Below are 26498 nucleotides of genomic sequence, written 5' to 3'. Positions count from 1 at the left end.
GTCATAGAAACATGTCAAATGATGTTTATATTCAATCCTCAGGTTGTTTTTAGCCTAAATGATCTATAATATTTCAACCGGACAATAACGTCGTCAATATAAAAGGTAAACAAGAAATGCACTCTCTTGGGATTGCGCATGAAAAAGCTATGTGACACGGCAGGGTCCACTCATTCAGACTGGTCTTACTCCCTCATTTATAAGAATACAAGCCTGAAACAATTTCTAAAAGACTGTTGACATCTTGTGGAAGGCATAGAAACTGCAAATTGAGTCCTATGTCAATGGATACTGCAATGGCATTGAATAGAAAACTACAACCCCCAAAAAAAAGATTTTTCTCAGGTTTCCGCCTGCCAAATCAGTTCTGTTATACTCACAGACACAATTTCAACAGTTTTGGAAACTTTAGAGTGTTTTCTATCCACATCTACCAATTATATGCATATCATATCTTCTGGGCACGAGTAGCAGGCAGTTTAATTTGGGCATGCTTTTCATCCAAAATTCCGAATGCTGCCCTCTACCCTAGAGAGGTTCAGGCCTTATTCACACAGTCTCCTCTGAACGGTTGATGTGTCTTACTTGAACTCTGTGAAGAATTTACAGTTGAAGTCGGATGTTTACATATACCTCAGCCAAATACATTTAAACTCAGTTTTTCACAATTCCTGAAATGTAATCCTAATAAAGATTCCATGTTTTAGGTCAGTTAGGATCACCACTTTATTTTAAGAATGTGAAATGTCAGAGTAATAGTAGAGACTGATTTATTTAAGCTTTTATTTCTTTCATCACATTCCCTGTGGGTCAGAAGTTTACATACACTAAATTAGTATTTGGTAGAATTGTCTTTAAATTATTTAACTTGGGTCAAACATTTTGGGTAGCCTTTCACAAGCTTCCCACAATAAGTTGGGTGAATTTTGGCCCATTCCTTCTGACAGAGCTGGTGTAACTGAGTCAAGTTGTATGCCTCCTTGCTTGCACACACTTTTTTAGTTCTGCCCACAAATGTTCTATCGGATTGAGGTCAGGGCTTTGTGATGGCCACTCCAATACCTTCACTTTGTTGTCCTTAAGCCATTTTGCCACAACTTTGGAAGTATGCTTGGGGTCATTGTCCATTTGGAAGACCCATTTGCGACCAAGCTTTAACTTCTTGACTGATGTTGCTAACTTAACTTCTTGAGATGTTGCTTCAATATGTCTACATAATTTTTCATTTTCATGAGGCCATCTATTTCGAAGTGCAACAGTCCCTCCTGCAGCAAAGCATCCCCACAACATGATACTGTTTCACGGTTGGGATGGTGTTCTTCGGCTTGCAGGCCTCCCCATTTTTCCTCCAAACATAATGATGGTCATTATGGCCAAACAGTTCTATTTTTGTTTCATCAGACCAGAGGACATTTCTTCAAACAGTACAATCATTGTCCCCATGTGCAGTTGCAAACCGTAGTCTGGCTTTTTTTATGGCGGTTTTGGAGCAGTGGCTTTTTCCTTGCTGAGCGGCCTTTCAGGTTATGTCGATATAGGACTCGTTTTACTGTGGATATAGATAGTTTTGTACCTGTTTCCTCCGGAATCTTCACAAGGTCCTTTGCTGTTGTTTTGGGATTGATTTGCACTTTTTGCACCAAAGTACGTTCACCTCTAGGAGACAGAATGCGTCTCCTTCCTGAGCAGTATGACCGCTGCGTGGTGTTTATACTTGCGTACTATTGTTTGTACAGATGAACGTGGTACCTTCAGGCGTTTAGAAGTTGCTCCCAAGGATGAACCAGACTTGTGGAGGTCTGCAAATGTTTTCTGAGGTCTTGGCTGATTTCTTTTGATTTTCCCATGATGTCAAGCAAGGAGACACTGAGTTTGAAGGTAGGCCTTGAAATACATCCACAGGTACACCTCCAATTGACTCAAATTATGTCAATTAGCCTATCAGAAGCTTCTAAAGCCATGACATTTTCTGGAATTTTCTGGAAGGCACAGTCAACTTGGTGTATGTAAACTTCTGACCTAGTGGAATTGTGATACAGTGAATTATAAGTGAAATGATCTGTCTGTAAACAATTGTTGGAAAAATTACTTGTGTCATGCACAAAGTATATGTCCTAACCGACTTGCCGAAACTACAGTTTGTTAACAAGAAATTGTGGATCGGTTGAAAAACGAGTTTTAATGACTTCAACCTAACTTCCATTTTCAAATGTATTTGGGCTGCAATCTGAGGTACAGTTAACTCTAACTTGTCATCTGCAGCAGAGGTAACTCTGGGTCTTCCTTTCCTGTAGCGGTCCTTATAAAAGCCCGTTTCTTCGTAGCGCTTGATTGTTTTTGCAACTGCACAAAGTTCTTCACTTTTTCATTGTTGACTGACCTTTATGTCTTAAAGTAATGATGGACTGTAATTTCTCTATGCTTATTTGAGCTGTTCTTGCCATAATATGGACTCATAACACAACTAATTGGCTCAAACGCATTAAGAAGGAAAACAATCCACAAATGTACTTTTAACAAGGCACACCTGTTAATTAAAAATGGATTCCAGGTGACTACCTCTTGAAGCTGGTTGAGAGAATGCCAAGAGTGTGCAAAGCTGTCATCAAGGCAAATGGTGGCTTCTTTGAAGAACATAAAATATATTTTGATTTCTTTAACACTTTTTTGGTTAGAAATAGAAATAGTTTTCACATGCAAACTTTGTGTCCGAACTCAAAATCAAATGTGTTTCACATGAATAATATGGTTGCTGTGGTGGTTTTATTTTGATTTGGTGACTTTCTGCATGTATCAAAGTCCCAATAGATAGCATGATATCAGATGGCTCCATTTAAACATAATTATTAGGGAGATTCTTCTCCTTGCAAAGCACGTAAATGTTTAAATCAAACTATATTAATCGGACTATTGATGATAATCGTATTATTTTTTGTGTTTAAGCGTACTCATTTAAACGCCCTGTACGGTTCCTCTGTGAGATGCAGGGAGGGGGCTGACTTATAATTCAGACAGTAGATCTCTTTATCGTAATTGAGAGGGGAGCTGTACACCCTCATTGATTTGGTCACCAGTGTCTGTGTCCTTGTTGGTAACTGGAGTGGCTTCATTACACCAGGATATATATCTAATATTCTTTGATGAGCTCTGACTCACTTTCTGTAGGCTACTTCGACATCTACCCTACACTCGTTTCCTATTAATCTCACTATCTCACTCTCTCTTAATTAACCACTTTGGGTGGGGACTCAGTGTGTCTCGTCTTGTTAATCAGATGACTTGGCTTGATTACCCCCCAGGGATGATGTGATACAGGGGAATCCCACCCCTCAACTGGGAGACAGAGACCCCCCCCCCCCCCCCAAGCAAAGACAAACTGTTCTGGGGTCAAACGTAGTAGTGGGGGGATGCAGAAAAGAGCCAGCCATACTGTAGAATGAGGGAAGTGTGACGATTACATTTTTCACACAGTTTTATCACTCAAACACACACACGCACATGTTTAGTGTGTGCTAGCACTATACAAACATTATGATGAAACCAAATTTGCTGACGGGTGTGTTTTTGTTGGTATGAAGCCGTTGTGAAAGGGAAGTGAGCTTGTCGTTTTTGGCTTTGTGTTGTTAGGGCTTTTGTTTGTCTGAGTCGGTCCACCTGAGGAACAGTGTTTTGCAAAGGTCTTATTATTGCAGTTCTTCCTACTGTAATGCACAACCCATAGGTGCTGATTGATTGCTGATCATGGAGCGTCAGAACTATCATCCTATTACACTAAAAAGGATCTCTATCCATAACAGTTGTGTGTTATTGTATCTGATGTTCATTCTCAAACTGATGATTCACCTGTTCTGGGGGACATTTGCTGATCTAAACTAGGTTTCCATCCAACTTTTTTTATGCAAGTAAATTGCGTGGGATTAAATGTCACGACCGGCCTGATGGAAACAGCACATTTTGTCAGTAAACTTTCCAAATGTCGACAAACGATATACGCTAGACAAGGTGGTATCTTTTGGTAGCTGTAAAATTAATTATGCGAGAATTTTTTTTTATACACAAATATTGATATAATAACGTTTCGAAGTGAACTTGGAATCACGCTATGATATGGTGTGTGTGATCCTCCCACTACGACATGGAAAAGCATGCGGTTTATTAGGCTACAGTTTAATTTATGGTAAGTTTATGATGAACTTCACATGGTTGTGAAAGTGCAAGGTGATGAGCTTGATGCTCCTTTCCAATAGACATTGAGGGTCTTATTCTGGTGACATGATAATTGATGCTTGGCTACCGTTTGACAAATAAACATGTTCTAGTTCCCATACATAATAATCTCATCATGTAGTAAGTAGCCTAACCACACTGTATCTGCTAGCTGTTGGCTAGAGCACACGTGCTAAGACCAGAATGTGCACATTCGCTATATAAAGCAACATTTGCTGTGACAAAATCATCAGTAGAGTTGAAAATGCAATGAAAACCCATTTAACTTGTACTTATTCAGTGCATGGGAATTTAACCACAAGTTATTTTATGTGCACCTCATCATCATGCACAGCCTTTTTTTATCTGCAACAAGTCAATTAGATGGAAACACATCTCACGTATTGTTTTTATGCAGATTTTTGAATATTCGCATGAAAATCTGTCACCAATTGGACGGAAACCTAGAAATATTTTATTGGCCATACCTAATTGTCGATGTAGCCTAGATTTACATGATGGATGGCTCATACCCATGGTGAGCTCTGGGATTCCAGTAGATGGCAGCTGACTTAAAGCTTATCTTGAGGCATGTGGCTGAATGCTTCAGTAATGATTCAGTGGGGGTGTGTCGGAAACAAGTGTATGGGTAATGGAGCTTATTGAGCCAGCTACAGTGACTAGCGTCAGAACCAGAGCCACACTGTGAATGTGGCCCAAATAGCACACAATTCCATATAGTGTACTACTTTTGACCAAACCGCTATGGGCCCATGCCAAAAGTAGTGTACTAGAAAGAGAATAGGGTGCTATTTGGGATGTACAATATATGTCTGAGCCACGTAGTTTAATTAGCCGCCCAGGCTAGGAACCCTTTAGCTTGGCGAAATGTGTATTTTCCAATAAGAGGCTATTCACTGCCTCCCTTGGGGCCATGAAGACAGCCAGCCATGTCGGGGTGCCATGTTGATGACGCACGCTATTTGACTGAGTAGTGTAGGGGGTTTTCAAGTCTTGTTTTTAATGCAAGAGCTTTGTTTACCCTAACAGACAGTTGGGTATTAAAACAGGCTCTGTTTGCCCTTTGAGTAGTGAGAGACGAACCACAATACACAGTCAACAGTGTGTAATGAAGAGGACCTTTCTGAGGACAATACTAGTCACACGCTAACCGTATAGGGGAGACAAAACCAGCATTTTTTTAAACTCTTCAAGAACAGACAATGTTTGAGTTTATAAACATCTACTGGGCTTCTTCTTTTAACTAACGTAAACTCACCCCATTCTGTACAAATGTGCACAACCGCGACATTCAAACGAGGCTGCAAACGAATGGGACTGTAGCGACTGTTTTGACTTCAAAATCGGGGGTGTGTGAACTACGTTTCTATTCAAGCATTGATCGACATGGTAATGGCTCCATAGTATTGGAGAAAAGTTTAAACAACTGACCCTCCATTACATCATGACGTGTCATGCTGTAATGTACAGCACGCATAAAGCAACTTTTCTGTCTTACAATCTCTCTCCACCAGGTGTAGCACTTCTCTCATCCTTTAAAAACAAGAAAGGGACAGTGGAGAACGCTTTAGCACCGCACTAAAAACCCGATACAAATTCGACACAAACCTTCAAATAGGTATCTAATGACACTTTATATAAACTCTTTAAAGTGTTTTATTTACATTTTAGAGGCGATAAGGTGATAAGTTGGACAGATCGAGTGAAAAAATGTTTTCCCACACGTTATCTGTCCTTCTCACTATCACGCATTAGTTTTGCTTCCCCACCCGCCATTTTTGAAAAGACCCGACAGAGCTCATTGCCTTGTTGAATTATGCAGAAACGGGCAGCGTGGAGCTCATGTCATTGATTTTGTTGGAAAGGGGAGAAATTGTGCTTTACAAAGGTATTGACATTAAGTATTACGTTTTTGGGGCGCTAAAATAAGATCAATTGTATGAACCAAGGCGATGTACAAAAGTGAGTGAGTTTACGTTACAAATCCTCAAAGTAAAACAAAGTAAAACATTCCCCATCTGACCCCACTTTTCACTTTTCACCAGAGGGAAAGAAATGGATCGAGGGTGATCTAAGAATGGTCCGGCTCTAAGGGCTCGAACACACCAATTGCGAACCGATTTTATATGTAGAATCACTGAAAATGTCGGCAGTCAGAAGTCAACAGCGCACTGAACGGTCGGAAGACAAATGGGAGATCCACATTTGGTGAGATCTGTACGACCCTTAAGACATCTTACTTTCTCTCCTTGTTCTTTCATCTCAACGTACACTACCATTCAAAAGTTTGGGGTCACTTAGAAATGTCCTTGTATTAAAGAAAAGTTTCTTTTTTTTCTCCAATAAAATAACATCAAATTAATCTGAAATAGTGTAGATATTGTTAATGTTGTAAATAACTATTGTAGCTGGAAATGGCTGTTTAAAAAAAAATAGAAAAGGAACATCTACATAGGCGTACAGAGGCCCATTATCAGCAACCATCACTCCTGTGTTCCAATGGCACGTTGTTTGCTAATCCAAGTTTAGAATTTTAAAAGGCTAATTGATCATTAGAAAATCCTTTTGTAATTATATTAGCACACCTGAAAACTGTGGTGCTGATTGAAGAAGCAATAAAACTGGCCTTCTTTAGACTAGCTGTGTATCTGAAGCATCAGCATTTGTGGGTTCAATTACAGGCCCAAAATGGCCAGAAACAAAGACCTTTCTTCTGAAACTTGTCAGTCTATACTTGTTCTCAGAAATGAAGGCTATTTCCGGGCGAAAAATTGCCAACAAACTGAAGGTCTCGTACAACCCTGTGCACTACTCCCTTCACAGAACAGTGCAAACTGGCTCTAACCAGAATAGAAAGAGTGGGAGGTCCCGGTGCACAACTGAGCAAGAGGAACAAGTACATTAGTGTCTAGTTTGAGAAACAGATGCCTCAACATTAGCATTGTCTACACTGTACTTCTGATCAATTTGATGTTATTTTAATGGAGAAAAAAAATGTGCTTTTCTTTCAAACAAGGACATTTCTAAGTGACCCCCAACCTTTGAACGGTAGTGTACCTCATGGACTGTAAATCAATGCCAAGATTCCAACCCACTATGCTGTCTGACAACAGGACCAAAAGAGGGTCACAGTAGAATAAATTGTCTTTACAGGAAATGTAATCTCTATAGGAGAGTGTATGTAAGTGTGGTATGTCAGTTTAAGTGAAAGGTAGATTCTAAACATTGTGAATACTATAGTATAGATGTCAATTCTCTATTTTACATAGTATGTCGTTGTTCCTTGGGAGGAGAAAGGGCAGTCTTGTGGTGGGTGGATGGGTGGTGTGACAGCAGCAGGGTGGGCCCAGGAGTCAGGACCACAGAGTACTAATGAATACCCAGCATTCCAGAGCTGTAATTAGGTCATAGTGTCAGTCGGACACACACACACACACACACACACACACACACACACACACACACACACACACACACACACACACACACACACACACACACACACACACACACACACACACACACACACACACACACACACACACACACAGTTATTAGGGTAAAGATGGTGGCAGGTTGTAGCCACCTGTCTTGGTGTGACGACACATCTCTACATCAGTCTAATTCCATCTCTGCACCCTCCACGTATGGTGCATGGAAAAACACTCTGCGGCCGGCAGCTCTCAAAAAACACAATCACCTTTCACCCCTTTAGTTATTAATCTATAAGGTCATTGATAGCATTAGATTCTGTAACCATATTTCATATTTTAATAGATATCAAATAAAAAATTATCTGAATAAAAAATTATCTAAAATATTATCTCATCTCAATAGATGAGACGTAGTTTAATCTACAATCGTAGTGTAGGAAACCTCCACGCCCCTCCCCTTCAGTTTTATAATTCCTCTTATTCCTGACAGAATAAAACGAAACATTTGACATTATCGATTATAAGTTAGGAGTGCTCTACTTCCCTATTAATTTCATTGTGTGACTTTTTTGACTGCAGACTCGTTTTCAGGGGCTGGAAATCCTCTTAGCTGACAGCTCCCTGCCCCCATCCCCACTCCCCACCCCCACCCTCCTGTCCCCCTCCCATACAGCTCAAATGTCTGTGGAGCTGAGCGGATGCACTGTATGCTCCCCTCCCCAGGCTTTGTCTATAGGCTAACACTGTTCCCTTTTGGAAACAATATCCCCTTTTTGTCTTTCTATGACATCCCCTCCATCCCTCGCTCCTCTGCTCCATCTCAGCCAGCTTGCAACTACAGAGTTAATTCTGGGCACAAGGAGAGGAGGAGGTGGAGCGCACGTGGGCTCGTCCACAGCTGTTGTAGTGTAGTAGCCTGGGTTTGTCTGAGTGGAGGAGGGCTTAACTCTCTTTCACTCGCTCTACCCCTTCCTCTGTCTATTACAGTATATGCTCTTATGTGCTTTAGCTCTGGCTTGTGTGCTCACTCTCTCTCTCTCTCTCTCTCTCTCTCTCTCTCTCTCTCACTCTCACTCACTCTCACTCTCTCTCTCTCTCTCTATCTCTCTCTCTCTCTTTGCTCGGCCTCTGGAACAATGACAGTCGCTACTGCAGACACACACAATATGCCAGCGTTGCTGCTGCTACCACTGCTATTGCTGCACTAGGATGGCCCTGACGTCTCAGCACTGAGCCTCAGATAGAGAGAGTTCTAGAGACGACACACATCCTTTACCTTCTCCTCTGCCTCTCCTCTTGGAGGGGAGAGAGGCTGGAACTGCAGCACGAGGCTGGCCCAGCTGACACTGGGACTAGGAGCAGTGACTGGCTGGCAGAGGCGCTATGTGCATGGAACATTTTTCTCATTACCGTATGTTCATAGGGTTTATTCCATATTGATCCCAGACATGCCCCACACAGGAGCTCTGGAACGTCTAGGATGCTGTGACAGGGTGCTTTCACTATGAGGTGATGATCAGGGAAGAGTGGAGATGAACTGGAAGAAAGGAGGGATGCTATTTTTTGCCAGAGATCTGTAAATGCGGAGCTCTGTCGACGTGGGCTGGTGTGCTTTGTTTATCGTGTGAGTATTTATTTTGTGTATTTTCAGAAGATGGTGGCCTACTTATTTCGTGCATAATGTGTACTTCTTTGTGCACATTTGTGTATGTGGACTGTATGCATGTGGATGTGTTTATTAGATCATGTGTGTGTTGTAGCTAATTTTTGCATGCAGAATGTGTGTGCCAGTGTACACGTTTGCATGTGTACGCAATAGCATTTAGGTTAATATTTGTATATGCTTTCTCTCTGTGTCTGTGTGTGTATGGTTGTTTTTTCTCTCTGTGTCTAATTTTGTCAGCGGGCTGCTAATCCCCTGGCTGGCAGGCTTTTGCCTGGGTTTTGTTGTGGCGGGCGGTGATCAGAAGCTCTCTACATGATGACGGGGGAGGGGGAGCAGGATGAAACAGCTGGGCTGCTGTGGAAATGGGTGCGTGACCGGGAGTCACCCGTTGGCATGGATCAGCTACTAGCCCCAAATACTCAACTTGGCGTAGTCATAACCAGTTGCCCGCAGGGGGAGTAACCAATATTTGGGGCATTGGGAAGGGGGCACTGCAGGCTTCATTTGATGTTTCTGTTCTACTTAGTCAGCAGAATTATATTATAATGTGCGTAAGATGTTTCAACAAAGCTTAAAACAACTGTTTATAGAGTAGAATTGGCTTTGGTATTCTTATCCTACACTACACACATTACAATTATTGCCAGTTGCAGCTCTGACGTGACTGTACTTAGAGGAATATGGGCAAAACAGCGAAAAGAGGCTCCTATACCAATATCACCCCCACGCCATGACCCTATACCAATATCACCCCCGTGCCATGACCCTATACCAATATCACCCCCGTGCCATGACCCTTTTCCAATACCACCCCGCGCCATGACCCTATACCAATACCACCCCGCGCCATGACCCTATACCAATACCACCCCCGTGCCATGACCCTATACCAATATCACCCCCGTGCCATGACCCTATACCAATATCACCCCCACGCCATGACCCTATACCAATATCACCCCTGTGCCATGACCCTATACCAATATCACCCCACGCCATGACCCTATACCAATATCACCCCTGTGCCATGACCCTATACCAATATCACCCCCGCGCCATGACCCTTTTCCAATACCACCCCGCGCCATGACCCTATACCAATACCACCCCGCGCCATGACCCTATACCAATATCACCCCGCGCCAGGACCCTATACCAATATCACCCCCGCGCCATAACCCTATACCAATATCACCCCGCGCCATGACCCTATACCAATATCACCCCAGCGCCAGGACCCTATACCAATATCACCCCGCGCCATAACCCTATACCAATATCACCCCAGCGCCATGACCCTATACCAATATCACCCCCGCGCCATGACCCTATACCAATATCATCCCCGCGCCATGACCCTATACCAATATCACCTCCGCGCCATGACCCTATACCAATATCACCTCCGCGCCATGACCCTATACCAATATCACCGCCGCGCCATGACCCTATACCAATATCACCGCCGCGCCATGACCCTATACCAATATCACCGCCGCGCCATGACCCTATACCAATACCACCCCGCGCCATGACCCTATACCAATATCACCCCCGCGCCATGACCCTATACCAATATCACCCCCGCGCCATGACCCTATACCAATATCACCCCCGCGCCATGACCCTATACCAATATCACCCCGCGCCATGACACTATACCAATATCACCCCGCGCCATGACCCTATACCAATATCACCCCGCGCCATGACCCTATACCAATATCACCCCGCGCCATGACCCTATACCAATATCACCCCGCGCCATGACCCTATACCAATATCACCCCGCGCCATGACCCTATACCAATATCACCCCGCGCCATGACCCTATACCAATATCACCCCGCGCCATGACCCTATACCAATATCACCCCGCGCCATGACCCTATACCAATATCACCCCGCGCCATGACCCTATACCAATATCACCCCGCGCCATGACCCTATACCAATATCACCCCGCGCCATGACCCTATACCAATATCACCCCCGCGCCATGACCCTATACCAATATCACCCCGCGCCATGACCCTATACCAATATCACCCCGCGCCATGACCCTATACCAATATCACCCCCGCCATGACCCTATACCAATATCACCCCGCGCCATGACCCTATACCAATATCACCCCGCGCCATGACCCTATACCAATATCACCCCCGCGCCATGACCCTATACCAATATCACCCCCGCGTCATGACCCTATACCAATATCACCCCCGCGCCATGACCCTATACCAAGCTCTATCATGATCTTCCCGTATGTGTATTTCTCTTTGTTAAAATCACTGGATTGTTTGTTTAACCAGTGTTGTGTTGTGGGGGCGCCTTCATACTGCTAAACTGTAATAAGCCCTGGGGAAGTGATACACTGGTGTGTTGACATAAGGCATGGCAATGAGGGTGGTGTTTGAGTGCATGTGTGTTTGTGTGTGCCTCAACTCCTCCAGACTGAAGGGTTTTGAACACATAACTTCTCAATTCTCACTAGGTATTGAGTGCTAAATTGTTTTAATAACTGGACTAGTTAGTGCTTGCTGTTTTTTTACAAAGAACAAAGGCCAAGTGTGCATCCCAAATGGCACTATGGGCTCTGGTCAAAAGTAGTGCACTGTAAAAGGGAATACTAGGGTGCCATTTGGGACATACACTATATTGATTTGTTGTTCTGGTCTGGTCTCCTCAAATGTGTGACCCAGTCCACAGTATTTTATCCCTTTTCAAGAGTCCTCTAAGCACGCGGTATTCATGCCAGATGGCTGGCCAGTGTTGGGTATGTATGCCATGCAGTTGGGGATATTCAAAGAGCTAGACATCTCACCGTGACCGTGACTTTGAGGACATGTCTGTAACTCATCTTGTCAGCAGAGTTTGATACAGCTAACGTTGTCATGTGCCTCAAAGAACAGCCAACCAACCTTCACAGAGACAGAAGGGCTCAAAAGAGCCTAAAAACCTTGAATGAGTGGTGAATTTTACAACACTCTCACGAAGCCTCTAAAACATCTCTTGGTGAAGTCAGGACACAGTGGGTCCTCCACTAAAGTACAGACAGATGCTGTTTCTGTTGATAAGCTAGTCTGAGGTATTTGAGGTTATGTCTCATTAATGACCGACGGGGTCTGGTTTTTATAGCTCCTCAGCTGCCCCAGCCTATGTTTTGTTCTGCTCCGCTACGCTCGGTTGGGTGAATTTGCTGACTACTGCAATGTCACAGCACTGACTCAGTCTGACAGAGGCTGTAACTCTCAGGAGCTCAGACTCTAAGGAGTTGTTGAGGTAAAGTTGATCAAGATGGGGGAGCTTTAGACACGGGCCCTGTGATGTATTTCAATATGGTTGAAATAGGCCTATAGCCTACTGTTTATATTTGAATGCAGTCACCTCTGTTTTCATACGTCACTTGTTTGCATCAATTGCAAAGACGTTGGCAACTTTGTATTTGTAGTCAACTTTTTTCTGAAGTTACCGGCGGTCACAGAGAGATGAATAAACCATGTGATTCTATGTTTAGCTGAGATCTGTGTATAAAGTGACGCGGGAGGGCAAATCAACAGAGAAACATGGATGTGGGGGTTGTCTGTCCTTGTGCCCATCAGAGTTGGCAAAGATGAAAGAGAGGGGGGTGTTGATGAGTGATGTCTGAGGGGTCTTTGATAAGATTGTAATTCTTTGTTAATGTTGGCCTCTGTTTTTAGTTTAAAGATGGGAAGGATTTAGTGTTTTCCAGACTTTGCAGTTCACCCTGTGACTTACAGCAAACAGACACAGCTCTTTTATTGCAGTTGTAATGGATAGGGTTTTCTTAAAACGCTTGGATAACTTTTTTCCCTGTAGCTGTACAGTTCGGACTCAGTTCTTCTATGCCCTTTCCAGGAGTTTCTCCCGCTGTCATGACAAATTCATTTCAACAGATGGCTTGGCTTATTTTGGAGAACGTGCAGAATTCTTACCCTGCCATGTTCAAAGGGCCCTTGGATCAAATGTGTTATTGTTTGACTGATTGATTGTTTAATCTGCTCTATTTTTAACCCCTATAAGCACCTGATTTTAATCTGTAAACCACAGCTCCGATCACTCCCTCTCCCTTTCCACCCACCCGAAACACGATTAATTAACGATGGCATATATTTGAGTTGTTTTGATGAGCTAATTATAGTGGAATGGGACTTATCATGCATGGTAGTGTGGATTAATATTCTAGTTTCTGTGATCGTACCCTATCCCAGTCTTTTAGGGAAAGGAGAGCTCCCAAGGCGGGTTGATGTGGGGTGGGGGGTGGGTGGGTGGGGGCTCTTGGCAGGAGCTTAGAAATGCCCCCGAGGGTAGAATTCTTTTTGATTTGCGTTCAGACGGGGTAGTCAAATCCACCTCCCCACCCCCACAATATACACCTCTGTCTGCATCTCTATATTGGTATATATCTCTTTCTTCTTACTCCCGTTTTCTTTTCTCCTGTTATACCACTTTCTCTCCTCCAATTCTGTTATGACACCTTTTTCTCCCCGTCGTCATTTCTGTGTATATTGGGTGCATTCGGAAAGTATTCAGACCCCTTTTTCCACATTTTGTTACGTTACAGCCGTATTCTAAAATGGATTAAATAAATGCAAATCGTCATCAATCTACACACAATACCCCATAATGACAAAGCAAAAACGTGTTTAGACATTCAGACCCCTTGATACGAGACTCGATATTGAGCTCAGGTGCATCCTGTTTCCATTGATCATCCTTCAGATGTTTCTACAACTTGATTGCAGTCCACCTGTGGTCAATTCAATTCTTTGGACATGATTTGGAATGGCACACACCTGTCTATAGCGCCAAGACAAGATTGTCTTGAACCCGATTGTAGTTTGCCAAAAGGCACCTAAAGACTCTAGGACCATGAGAAACAAGATTATCTGGTCTGATGAAACCAAGATTGAACTCTTTGTCCTCAGTGCCAAACGTCACATCTTGAGGAAACCTGGCAGCATCATGCTGTAGGGATGTTTTTCAGCAGCAGGGCCTGGGAGACTAGTCAGGATCGAGGGAAAGATGAAGACCTGCTCCATAGTGCTCAGACTGGGGGTGAAGGTTCACCTTCCAACAGGACAATGACCCTAAGCACACAGCCAATACAACACAGGAGTGGCTTTGGGACAAGTCTCTGAATGTTCTTGAGTGGCCCAGCCAGAGCCCAAACTCAATCGAACATCTCTGGTGAGACCTGAAAATAGCTGTGCAGCGACACTTCCCGTCCAGCCTGACAGAGCTTGAGAGTATTTGCAGAGAAGAATGGGAGAAACTCCCTAAATACAGCTGAGCCAAGTTTGTAGCAATTTTTTTCAACTTGTTTTAAGGGTATTGTGTGTAGATTGATGAGGGGAAAAAACTATTTCAACAATTTTAAAATTAGGCTGTAACTTAACAATGTGGAAAAAGTCAAGGGGTCTGAATAATTTTCAAATGCACTGTATAATGAAGAAAATGCAATGTAAAATGTTGGTCCCCTGTTTTATGAGCTGAAATAAAAGATCCCAGAAAATGTTAATATGCACATTAAAAAGCGTATTTTGTACACAAATTTGTTTACATCCTGTTAGTGAGCATTTATCCTTTGCCGAGATAATCCATCCACCTGACAGGTGTGGCATATCAAGAAGCTGATAAAACAGCATTATCATTACACAGGTGAACTTTGTGCTGGGGACAATAAAAGGCAACTCTCACTCTCATGTTGTCACGCCTTGGTCATCGTGTTTTGTGTTTCGTATTGGGGTTTTTGTAGGCATTGGGATTGCGGCTGAGTAGGGGTGTAGCTTAGGTTGGCTGCCTGAGTCGGTTCTCAATCAGAGTCAGGTGATTCTCGTTGTCTCTGATTGGGAACCATATTTAGGTAGCCGGGGTTTCACTGTGTATTTCGTGGGTGATTGTTCCTGTCTCTGTGTAGTGTTCACCAGATAGGCTGTAATTAGGTTTCACGTTCCGTTTGTTGTTTTTGTATTTATTAAGTTATTTCATGTATCGTCATTTGTTTCATTAAAGACATGAGTAACTACCACGCTGCATTTCGGTCCGACTGTCTTTCGACAAACGAAAAACGCCGTTACACATGTGCAGTTTTGTCACACAACACACTGCCACAGATGTCTCAAGTTTTGCTGACTGCAGGAATGTATACCAGCTGTTGCTAGATAATTTAATATGAATTTCTCTACCATAATACAGCTCTGACGTTGTTTTAGAGAATTTGACAATTTGACAGTACGTCCAACTGGCTTCACAACCGCAGACCACATGTAACCACGTCAGCCCAGGACTTCCACATCGGGCTTCTTCACCTGCGGGATCGTCTGAAGGGGTGCTGGGTGCTGAGGAGTATTTCTGTCTCTAATAAAGTACTTTTGTGGGGAAAAACTGATTCTGATTGGCTGGGCCTTCCTCACAAGTGGGTGTGCATCTGCCCTCCCATGTCCACCCATGGCTGCGCCCCTGCCCAGTCATGTGAAATCCATAGTTTAGGGCCGAATTTATTTAAATATATTGATTTCCTTATGAACTGTAACTCCGTAAAATCATTGACATTGTTGTGTGTTGCGTTTTTATATTTTTGTTCAGTATATCTTTCTTTATGCCTCCTTTCTTTTTGTGTGTTGACTCCACATACCCACTCTCTGAAAAACCAACCTGCGAACCCACTGAGCCTCCATCTCTGATGCCCACTCCTGGCAGACAATTGTGGAATTACCCTCCCTGATACTCACGCTGAAATAACGTCCTGCCGCCTGCCTACCCCCCTTCCACAGCCTCCAGGTGCACAGTGACACAGAGTGGTTTAAGTCTCTCTAGCCCCAACGCTGTGGCGGCTGCTGGTGAAGTCAGGCCTCATAAGTCTGGTCCTCATTCTGATGCTTTGTCTGCTGACTCCTCAGGGCATTTTATCATTGGAGTGATTCACAGGATCCCAGCATTGGGTTCAGCCCATATATTGTCTTGTTCACCATCGAAACCTGGCACGTGAGGCTATAGCCTAACCCTAGCAATTAGTGTCTGTAGTCATAAGACGAGTCCCCATTCACTGTAGAGTTTACCTTGTAGATCAGAGATTAGATAGGTTATACGTACGGCCCACTGTAGTGAGAGCGCTGTTATTAGGTTATCTACTGAAAGATGTAGCCTCACATTCTGCTGCATAGATAGATCAGTATTATTCAATTATGTTATAAGCATCTTTGCTGTGTCTATTTTTTTATGTGTGGTGGATTATCTTTGTTAGGTTTGAAGGGAGACAGCCGGGGATGATAAAACAACACCATGTCCATCGCAATCTTTTTTTACCTTCTCTTTCCCTCTGCCCCGAACAGAAGGCATTCCCCTAACATGGTGGGGGTTAACAGTAATGTCTGGGAGGCAGCAGCTGATGTCAAGACTGAGACAGGTTTTAAGGGGCTCTTCTGAAGCACCTGTTTGGTGGTGTGAAAACACATCCCACCTGGCAGCGCCAGCCCTGCCTGTCTGTGCTTTCCAGAGAGGGGAACTCGGGGAGGATAGGGCAGATGCTCTCAAATGCTTATCTAACTGTAAACGTTGGCACCTGAAGGGGTCCAAGGGAGTCCAGGGGAGGATGAGATGGGGAACTACCTGTCAGAAGTGACATGGGACGGACGGTGAGAGGAACAGGGTGTGGAGAGGGGGAGAGGACGAAAATGCCTGCCAAGAATCTTTCACTGCAGAGTTTTTTTTTAAATTTTTTTTTTTTTTAAGTCTTCCTTCGTTTCACTCTGGTGATGAATCAACTTTTCGCTCTCGGTAGGTAATATAAGCTTCCATATTGGGCTATGTATTTATGTCAACAAATTCCTCTAAGGCTGTGCATTCCATCAGGCCGACGCCTAAACATCCGATCCGCTCCCAATCAGATCTCAAACCGCAACCAACTCTAAACTTACCCCACATAACCATTAGTAGACTAACCACTGGGAATTTAGCTCTGCTGGTTTATCGCAAACCCTGAGCTTTGAATTAGGTGCAGGGTCTGAGCTAATGAGAAACAATGCATTGTAGTGTCCTGGTTTACCATCTGAGGTACTATCAGTTCATGACCCTATCTGTTAACTCATATGTACTCGTTACAAATCCCATAGTGGGGAATGGGCATGAGCTTTATTGCTAGAAGATTTTTATTTTAAAAGGTGGACAAAATGGTTAAAGATGTAGCACGTTATATCAGGGCTAGCATAAACGGGAGGGTCAGTTTAAGTGAACCTAATGTCACGTAGTGTCTTGTCTTTGTAGTTTGGGTGCAGTTGTTTATCTGTAGGGTTGGATAGAGAATGTTTTGCAGGTTTATTTGGAAAGGGTGCTGGAAATGTCAATGAAGTGGACTGGCTGGTATAGACTGTTTTTGGTTTGTCTTGTGTCACATCTAAGTGCCACATGCTATGGCAAATGCTTATAGAGGATGGCTGCAAAAATAGTGAATGAATGTTTAGCATTACATTTTGGGAGATTACAATGTTGTTTTTTGGTGTGTTTTTTTCCCATGGAAGATGTATGTTAAACTAAATAGTTAACTCGGGGGAGACCGTGAGACTAAAGTTTTGTCCTTTTTTTATGTGTTTCTCAGGTAAATTGTGGAGCGGGCCTGAAGGGCATCCTAACTAAACTTGTCCTTTCTGCACATTGTAGATCCAGCCTGACAGGTGGGTACCCCCTCCTACACTCACTCACTCACTCACTCACTCACTCACTCACTCACTCACTCACTCATCACCATGAGTCTATTTTAGTCATTTCTGAACCATTATTTGAATTCTTAGCTTAATCAAAACCCAACCCCTAAGCTCTGTCACGTCAACAGACAGACGTCATCACGAAATAGAAGAGAAAAGCACTGATCTGCAGACCGATAGGAAAAGGTGAAGGAACACTCAAAATGTCAATGTTGTTCCCTTTTACCTTTCATGTGACTTTGTGAAAATTAGCCCCTAACTACGCAAGTCTGCTTATACAACTGCCCTGTTTATTTTGGATTCTCAGAAAGAGGGATACATGGGAGAGGAGAGGCTGCAGCGGCGGCAGTGTAGTGATCTAAGCCGGCATGTGGCACCCATCACATGTTCCTGAGAGTGCTCTCTGTCTGGCCTAGACTCTTTGGCCTCTCTGGGTGTATCCCAAATGACACCCTACTCCCTATATTAGGGGTTGGCAAACTATGGTCCACAGGTTTGACCATATCAAAACCTGTATTTGAGGGGGGGATTATTATTTGGGGTTTTAAAAAAACACTCCAGGGCACACTTGAAAATCTAAAGTAGTTACAAAATTTGGAGAAATTAAAATGGACCTCCTATATTTTCAAAATCCCTTTTTCTGGCCAGAATTTCTTTTTGACAAAAAAAAATCTGTGCGGCCCTCCATAGAATTTTGAAATCCCGATGTGGCCCTCGAGGCAAAATTCTGGCCCACCCCTGCCCTATATAGTGCAGCATCAGACTCTGGCACACAGCCTCCTGTTCACTTTGATCCCTCCATAAATGAATCCCCTGGTGAAAGACAGTTACCTCAGCTCTGATCAGCTGTATTGAACCATAAACTGACAATTACTGCAGACTGTCGCAACACTGGCAGTTATGTAAAGGATGAACTTTTTCCCTTAACTGACCAAAATAGTCTCTCTGAAGGGTGCTTCAAAGCGGTACCTCATGTATTCCTCACCTGAGAGAGTTTGTCTTTACTTCTCTGTCACCCCATACTTGTTTTATGTCTGCCGTGTCCTCCATCATTATTAATCTTTTTATTCCTTTTTATAACGTATTATAGATGTAAATCAGCCATTTAAAACTCTGTGGAATCCCATATAGGCCGAGAAGACTGCAGTTTGCCCCACGTAGTCCACGCTTCAGATACCTCTGGCCGTCTTGAAAGGGGTCAATAGGTTGTTTTGGATGGGCAGAGAAAGGGGTTAGAATAGGGGCGACTGTGCTTTAATTTACTGGCCCTGTCTACGGCCCATCCTCTGGATACAAAGACTGGTTGGTTGGTTTATGGCCTGAGCTGGCAGCCCTTCCCAATAAAGCACAAAACTGGGGAGCTGGGGAGAAGAGTAAGGACACAACTGTTCCATTTTTAAACCTCAAAGTAGGGCCTAAATGTAGTGGTATTGTGTATTTCAGACTAAAACTCTAATGTTCTTTGTACTGAATAACTCTATTATTTTCCTAATAAATCACGAGACCTCATCTTCACATGATCGTGATTGATAGTTTGATAAAGGACTCTGAAACCTTGGATGGAAAGTAAGTCTGGCAAGTTTTTATAAACCACAGAGCTTCTGTTTCGCCTCTTCTGGCCCAGCCATGGTGACCTAGTGATCAAATGAAACTATATCTAGAGAATCATCCCCTGCTTCATTAATGTGATTGTCATTGCACGTATGATCAGGGGTGTTAAGAATTCATATGTACAGCTTTTTATTCGGGTACAGCATTCATTTAAATCTCAATTAATCCCGTTTTCATTGTCACTATCACTACTGAAAACAGTCTCCGTAACCAAAATCAGTGTGTGGAAAGGTGAAATGTAGGTGAAAATATAAAAGCTTATTTTAATTATCACCCTGGAAAGAGTGTGAAACCATGACAAATCCCCATGAAATGTTGATGTTGTTATTGTGTGCAGTGACATTATTACCCAACTTCTGTATTACTATGGTAACCGTGTCCCCAACCTCTCTCTAAGCTTCGGGGTGAAATTTCCCCTAGGTTCAGAAACCCTCTCCCAATCCTGACCTTAATTCTTAGCCGGACACAAAACTGACCCAAGATCAGCTTCTAGGGGCAACTTAACCCTGCACCGTTACTAACCGTGTCCCTGACCGTCCTTTCTGCACTGCAGGTAGTAATGGAGTCTGAGGAGACAGAGCTGAGAGATTGTGATGAGGCCTTTGAGTCAGAAGAGGGCGATGTGGAGCCATACCTGGAGGAGCCGGCGAGCAGCAGGGAGCTCCTAGAGAGGCTCAGGGAGCTGGAGGTGAGAAACACGAGAGAAAGAGGGCAGGGCTGGGGAACACAAGACTGTGGGCTGTATGCCAATTTGTCTTTCTTTGATTCCTCACATCTGATCTCCTCACCTGCTCAACTCTATTGGATGAGAAAACCCAAGGTTCCCTCCCCTTGGATCTTCTTCTTCAATTGGTTTTGAGAAGGAGACAAAGAGGAATTGAGAAAGGGCTTTAGCCTTGACCCCTGGAGGTGGGGACTATCTGGGTACACCTGGAGACTGAGAGCTGCATCAGTCAAAGCATTCAATGGAAACGAATAACAGTTTGCAACATTTAATTAATGCAGTTGCTTGCTTTGACCGAGAATTGCAGCTGTCGAAACGATCACATGCTTCAGTCTTTGATTCATCCTAGAGCAGCAGTGATATTTACTTTTAATACCATCACTAGCACTGTGTCATTATTAATGCTAGTAGAATTTGTATTTCATATTTATTTTCAAGATGATGCCAATTTGATAGATGTGCACATGGTGGCGTATATATCAAGTGTCTCGGGGTAGGAGTGCTGGGGGAACCAGGGCCCGTTTACACATAGTGTCTCAGAGTAGAAAATTGCTGCGAATAGAGGCATTTTACTCCTACTGTTGTGGGCAAAAGTAAAAGCTATGCATGAACCGTCTTTAGTCATAAGAGTCACACAGATATTTAGGAGACCTCATGAGCTGTCCTAACCATTTAAGAGGTATCTTGTGACTTGATAATAGAACAATGCAGCGAGTCAGTGATTCCTGCGCCACGTGCACATTTGAATTGGAGTTAAAATAAGGTTTTTATATATTTAATATTTTTATATGATTAATCAATAAATAATCTAGACCTACATGCAACAGTATCTCTAGCGCTTTTTACAAAGATTTCACTAAATACTTATAACCACTAAGCTAATAAAAAATGGATTTTGTTTAAGTTGTTATTTCAAGTTACCCATTTGGAGGGCAACATCATGTTGTTACAAAATATGTCTAGTCAGGATAACGTGATGCCACGGAATGGCATGCTAGTTTCTTTTGCATTCCAGATGTTGAAATTCAGCAAAATATAGCCTCTTTAACACCCTCAAACGCCCACTTCTATTTTGTAAACTGCGCTTTGTACACAGTTTGATGATGAATGACTGGTAGAGTAGTCCAACAGCAGACTGGGCAAACATCAAAGAAACAATATACAGATTGGTGTCATACTGAACAATTTATGACCGAGGAGGAGGCGTCATGCTGGGCACGGCACCTGACTGAGGAGGTCACCAAACTTAAGGTATCATTCTAGCAGAGGTTTGATAGACTCAATGAGTCTAAAGAACTTAAAAAGACACCAAGGCTGTGCTGAACAGAGTAAGCAAGGAAGAGACTCTGTTGACGGAGAAGATCTAAAACAACTTAAAGACCGGGACCACCTGAATACTAAGGTGATCGACCTGGAATCGCATGGAAGGAGGAATAACCTGGTTCAGGTGGGCCTGGTGGATGAGATGAGATGGATGAGATATTCCGGTACATTCTGGACATGAAAGAGAATGAACCAGTACCAGAGATGGAGAGACATCAGACGCTTCCGATCCCGCTCAAACCCACCCAAACCACCGCGTCCATACTACATACGCCTGCTACAGTGGGTTGACCGACAAAACATCATGAGAGCTGCAGGCAAGAAGGAGAAGCTGATCTGGGGAGGGAGACCGTTCCATGTGTACCATGATTTCCCAGTGGAGCTCCAGCTACAATGCGTGGAGTATGCCAACATCAAGAAGAAACTTCAGGACACAGACTACCCCTACAGACCACCCCTACTGTATGCAGCCAGGCACATCGTCACCATAGATGGGAAGAAACATACAGTATCTACAGTAGCGCAGAAGATGTGGTCAAGGACTTGAATTTACGGCTCCCTAACATTTTTTTTGTAACTCGGGCAAGTTATTGAGGCGATGAAGGACTTCACTAGTCTCTAATGTTTTTGTTGAGATTGTTACTTTTATCCCCTTATATTGACCGAGTGTTGGTAAAATATATACAGAAAAAGGGCTATAAATGCCTTTAATGGCACTCTAAAATATGGCTATAGCCAGCTTACCAGGCCAATACATTATGCAATAACGGAGACAAATTTGTGCAAATAGTGTTTTGGTGTAGACTTGAAATTGGTGGTTACGTTTTGACTCTCGTTTGCGCACGGTTGCAGGTGCAGTCTCGAACAATGCACTGGTCTGGAGAGCACAGTGAGGGTGAAACAAATCCATTTAATAAGAGGTCTGGCTATGGTGGATAGCAGCGCATACACCTGTTCTTTCACGAATAAGAGCTGGATAGGGCATCTATCTAACTTTTGCCTCATGATATCCTTTAATGTTTGTTTGTCTTGTGTGTTCCCTCCACATTCCCTCCCTACTGGTACAGAATACAAACAATAGTACATTGATGCCGAGTCCTTTCTCTCCTTACTAAGGCTGATATTATACACATTGTCACAAATGGAATCTAATACTATATAAATCTGATTTCATTGAAAGTGAATAGGATTTTGAATAATGTCCAATAATTTCTCATTTGAAATCCCTAGCCTGTGATGTGACCATGTTACAAGAAACACAACTTTTTAATGACAATTAATCTTTAAAGTATTTTCAGCACCAGTTAATGGAGCAGCCAGGCGTGTCAGTATCTTAGTAACTCAAATCATCTCTAATCTTGTATTGTCAGGCTTTTTACAAAATGAAACATGTACTCTTGTAAATATTTATACTCCTAATTCAGCACCAAGCTATGTTCAGATCACCCCTTGCTGGGGACCCCATTCTATTGGGAGGAGACTTTAACCTGGTCAATGATCTTAGAATAGACCACTCTAGTCGCCCCCTTCCAGCAAATAAATGTTACAAAGTAAAACATGTTTTAATAGTGGAATTTTATTTTATTAAATAACGACAATGAATTGTTTGCCTAGATCCTTGCTATGCCCATAGAGAAGGCTATCCCCTCTTTAATACACCTGGATTAGGTGGGGTTTGTACCAAGTTGTTTATCCTCCCAACAACATGAGACCTTTCTCATGTAATGTCAAGGGCTAGCTCTCGCCGGAATCCAGCACTAACAGTATCGCTGGATGCAGAGAAAGCTTTTGATAGAGTGGTGGTCTTACCTGTTATATGCACACTCTCGATTTGGTTTGGGGTCTGTTATCGTGCAATAGATTAGGGAACTCTATCATTAACATATTACTTCAGTTAAAACTAATGGTATGATATCTGACCCCTTTCAGCTCTTCTGTTCTACAAGTTGCCCCGCATCCCCAGTCTATTAATTTTGGCACTAGAGCCCCTCACCTGCACCATAGAGCTAAGAAGGTTATACAGTACATTTGGAAAGTATTCAGACCCCTTGACTTTAAAAAAATGTTGTTACGTTACAGCCTTATTTTTAAATGTATGAAATAAAATAGGTTTTTAGAAATAATTTGCACATTTTCTAAGAATAAATAACTGAAATAAGTATTCAACCCTTTGCTATTAGACGTGAAATTGCGCTCAGGTGCATCCTGTTTCCATTGATCATCCTTGATGTTTCTACAACTTGATTGGAGTCCACCTGTGGTAAATTCAATTGATTGGACATGATTTGGAAAGGCACACACCTGTCAGTGCAAAAACCAAGCCATATTAGAGCAAAAACCAAGCCATGAGGTCAAAGGAATTGTCCGTCGAGCTCTGAGACAGGATTGTGTTGAGGCACGGATCTGGGGAAGGGCACCAGCACATTTCTGCAGCATTGAAGGTCCCCAAGAACACAGTGGCCTCATCATTCTGAAATGGAATAAGTTTGGAATCACCAAGACTCTTCCTAGAGCTGGCCGCTCAGCCAAAGTGAGCAATCGGGGTAGAAGCGGTCAGGAAGGTTCTCTGGTCTGATGAAACCAAGGATGAACTTTTTGGCCTGAATGCAAAGTGTCACATCTGGATGAAACTTGGTACTATCCTTACTGAAGCATTGAAGTTGCAGCATCATGCTGTGGGGATGTTTTTCAGCAGAGGGACTGGGAGTAGGGCTATTGCGGTGACCGTATTACCGTGGTCATGATCCATGGAGGCAGTCAAATTCCATGTGACCGCTTAGTCACGGTAATTAGGCTTCTCCAAGCTCTGATGCTGCTGATGGTCATTAGTAGCCTACCAAACTTGCTAACTGCCTGGTACTCAGCACTCTATTGTCCCTCCAATCACTCTGACATTAATGCAAATGTATTAAAAAATCTAATCAAACACTTCATGAGAGCCCATGAGCTGATGTTGTGCAACATTTCAATAGGCTATGGAATTGCGCTAGAAAACAGCATGATGGCCTCTACTGAAAAGAGGAGGATGAGCTTTCTATAGGCTAGGCCTACTATATTAATTTTTCAACTTTCCTAATATTAAGCACATTGCTTATATTTACAACAGGAGTATAGCATACCTGGCTGGCATGAAAATAAACCACAAGGAAAAGCGTCTTCCATTCACTATTTAAGTGCATGGATGATATTGATTTTTCATTGCAGGTGCTTGAAAATGGTCCATTCTAAATCAAAACAAATGTCACACATATTATTTAGTATATGTAACGACAATATTAGATCAATAATAGTCCAATGGGTGACAATATTAGCCTATCCGTTGTGAATTATATATCACTTGTGGATGATGCCCAGCATTAGAAACAATGCCTTTTTTTGGGCTACTTCTTCGAATCATAGTCGCACACATCATGTAGCCTAGCCCATAGGCCTATATGTTTTAATAAGGTTTGTATCAAAAGTGGCTAAATAACTTCTTAAAATGAAGCACATGAATCTGCTTTACAAGAGGTGTAGAGCCTAACTGGCATACATAAACAGCGCATGAGTTTCAAGTTTGGGGAAGATGATTTTCACCTTTTTAATAAAAGCATTACATGCATAATAGCATTTGTGGTTGGTTTTGCGCATAAGACCAGAGGGAAGGGGGAGAGGGAGAGGACAAAACATGACAATTTGTGGTTGGTTTTGAGAATGGTGTTTTCCTGCTAATGGAACATTCGCACTTGAAGCCTACTGCCGTGTGCCTATTGCTGCACTTATAATGTGAAGAATAGCCTAATAGTTTATCAACATTTTATTAACATCTGTTGCATCAGCCTCATTGCGTAAAAACAACTGCCCCAGACTCTTTGGAATATGTATTTATCGCACAGAATAGAATGGGTCAACTTTTGTTCTATGGGGGATAGTAGATTGACATAGGCTAGTGCTTCTGCTGTTCATTAGGCCTACTCATCTGGTTGCCTGACGAAAAGTAGATGTGGACAGTTCTTCCAATATCTTTAATATGCACTTCGGAATTGGATAAGGACGCGCGCAGTTCCATCCCGGATGTGTCAGTCTTCACTTGTAGTCTGTGAGAAAGACCCGATCATGTGATGGAGAGCGGTGTGAGATGAGAGATGCCTCTGAGCAAGTAGCATTTAGTGAGAAGGGCTGCAAAAGCTTGGATTGTTTTGCCACACAAAGGGGATGCTGCGGGGAAATTCAAGGTATTATTAAGCGACTGACGAAGTGTGTACAGCCTGCGCAAAAAGCAGAGTTCATGCCAGAGCTCACTCAGAGCTCACTTTTTTCAAATCATCATTACAGTTGCATCATGCAGCCTTACAATGTATTAAAAATCAAAACATGTTTGTAGAACAACTAAAGTTACATTAATAACTCTAAATTAAGCATATAGGAGTACCTATTTCTTTGTTAACCGCTCAACACAGAATAGTCGCGTGTGCGCACTCGCTCAAATCGTTTGGAGAAAATATCCTTTCTATTTTATTTAGCTTTGTTCAATTGTATTCTTCATACTATAAAATAATGCCACAGAATTCTAAGCAAATCTTGTCTGTTAAATGAACTGGTGTAGCCCACAGCCATTTGGCATAGGCACATCAGGACCTAACATAAGGAAACTCAGAGTGTGCTATTGTCACGTTTTATCAAGGTGGGTGGAATCAGGCGCAGAGAGCAGGTTTCAGTGATTCTACAGTTTATTCTCCGGCGCACAAAAAACACGGTCAACCCAACACACAGGGTGAATAATCCAACACAGGATCAAAAATAGACC

At 42.9% G+C, this 26498-nt stretch overlaps 1 protein-coding gene across 5 annotated transcripts in view; it reads left to right on the top strand.

Annotated features, from left to right (window-relative positions):
• LOC124002435 overlaps nt 1-26498 on the top strand; it is a 108456-nt gene that overhangs the window by 60163 nt on the left and 21795 nt on the right. For 3 of the 5 annotated variants that reach the window (XM_046309801.1, XM_046309802.1, XM_046309804.1), the window contains 2 exons: nt 17949-18024; nt 20219-20353. In XM_046309801.1, coding sequence (XP_046165757.1) covers nt 20225-20353 — 129 coding nt within the window. In that variant the 5' untranslated portion in view covers nt 17949-18024; nt 20219-20224. Of the gene's footprint in view, nt 1-8891; nt 9286-17948; nt 18025-19160; nt 19212-20218; nt 20354-26498 lie in introns of those variants that run through there. The other 2 variants (XM_046309803.1, XM_046309805.1) reach the window with 2 other exon arrangements.

The sequence above is a fragment of the Oncorhynchus gorbuscha genome, linkage group LG18 (assembly GCF_021184085.1).
Source record: "Oncorhynchus gorbuscha isolate QuinsamMale2020 ecotype Even-year linkage group LG18, OgorEven_v1.0, whole genome shotgun sequence".
NCBI classification, from domain to species: Eukaryota; Metazoa; Chordata; class Actinopteri; order Salmoniformes; family Salmonidae; genus Oncorhynchus; species Oncorhynchus gorbuscha.
Note: the sequence above shows the minus strand (reverse complement) of the source record. Positions and strands in the feature narration are given on the sequence as shown.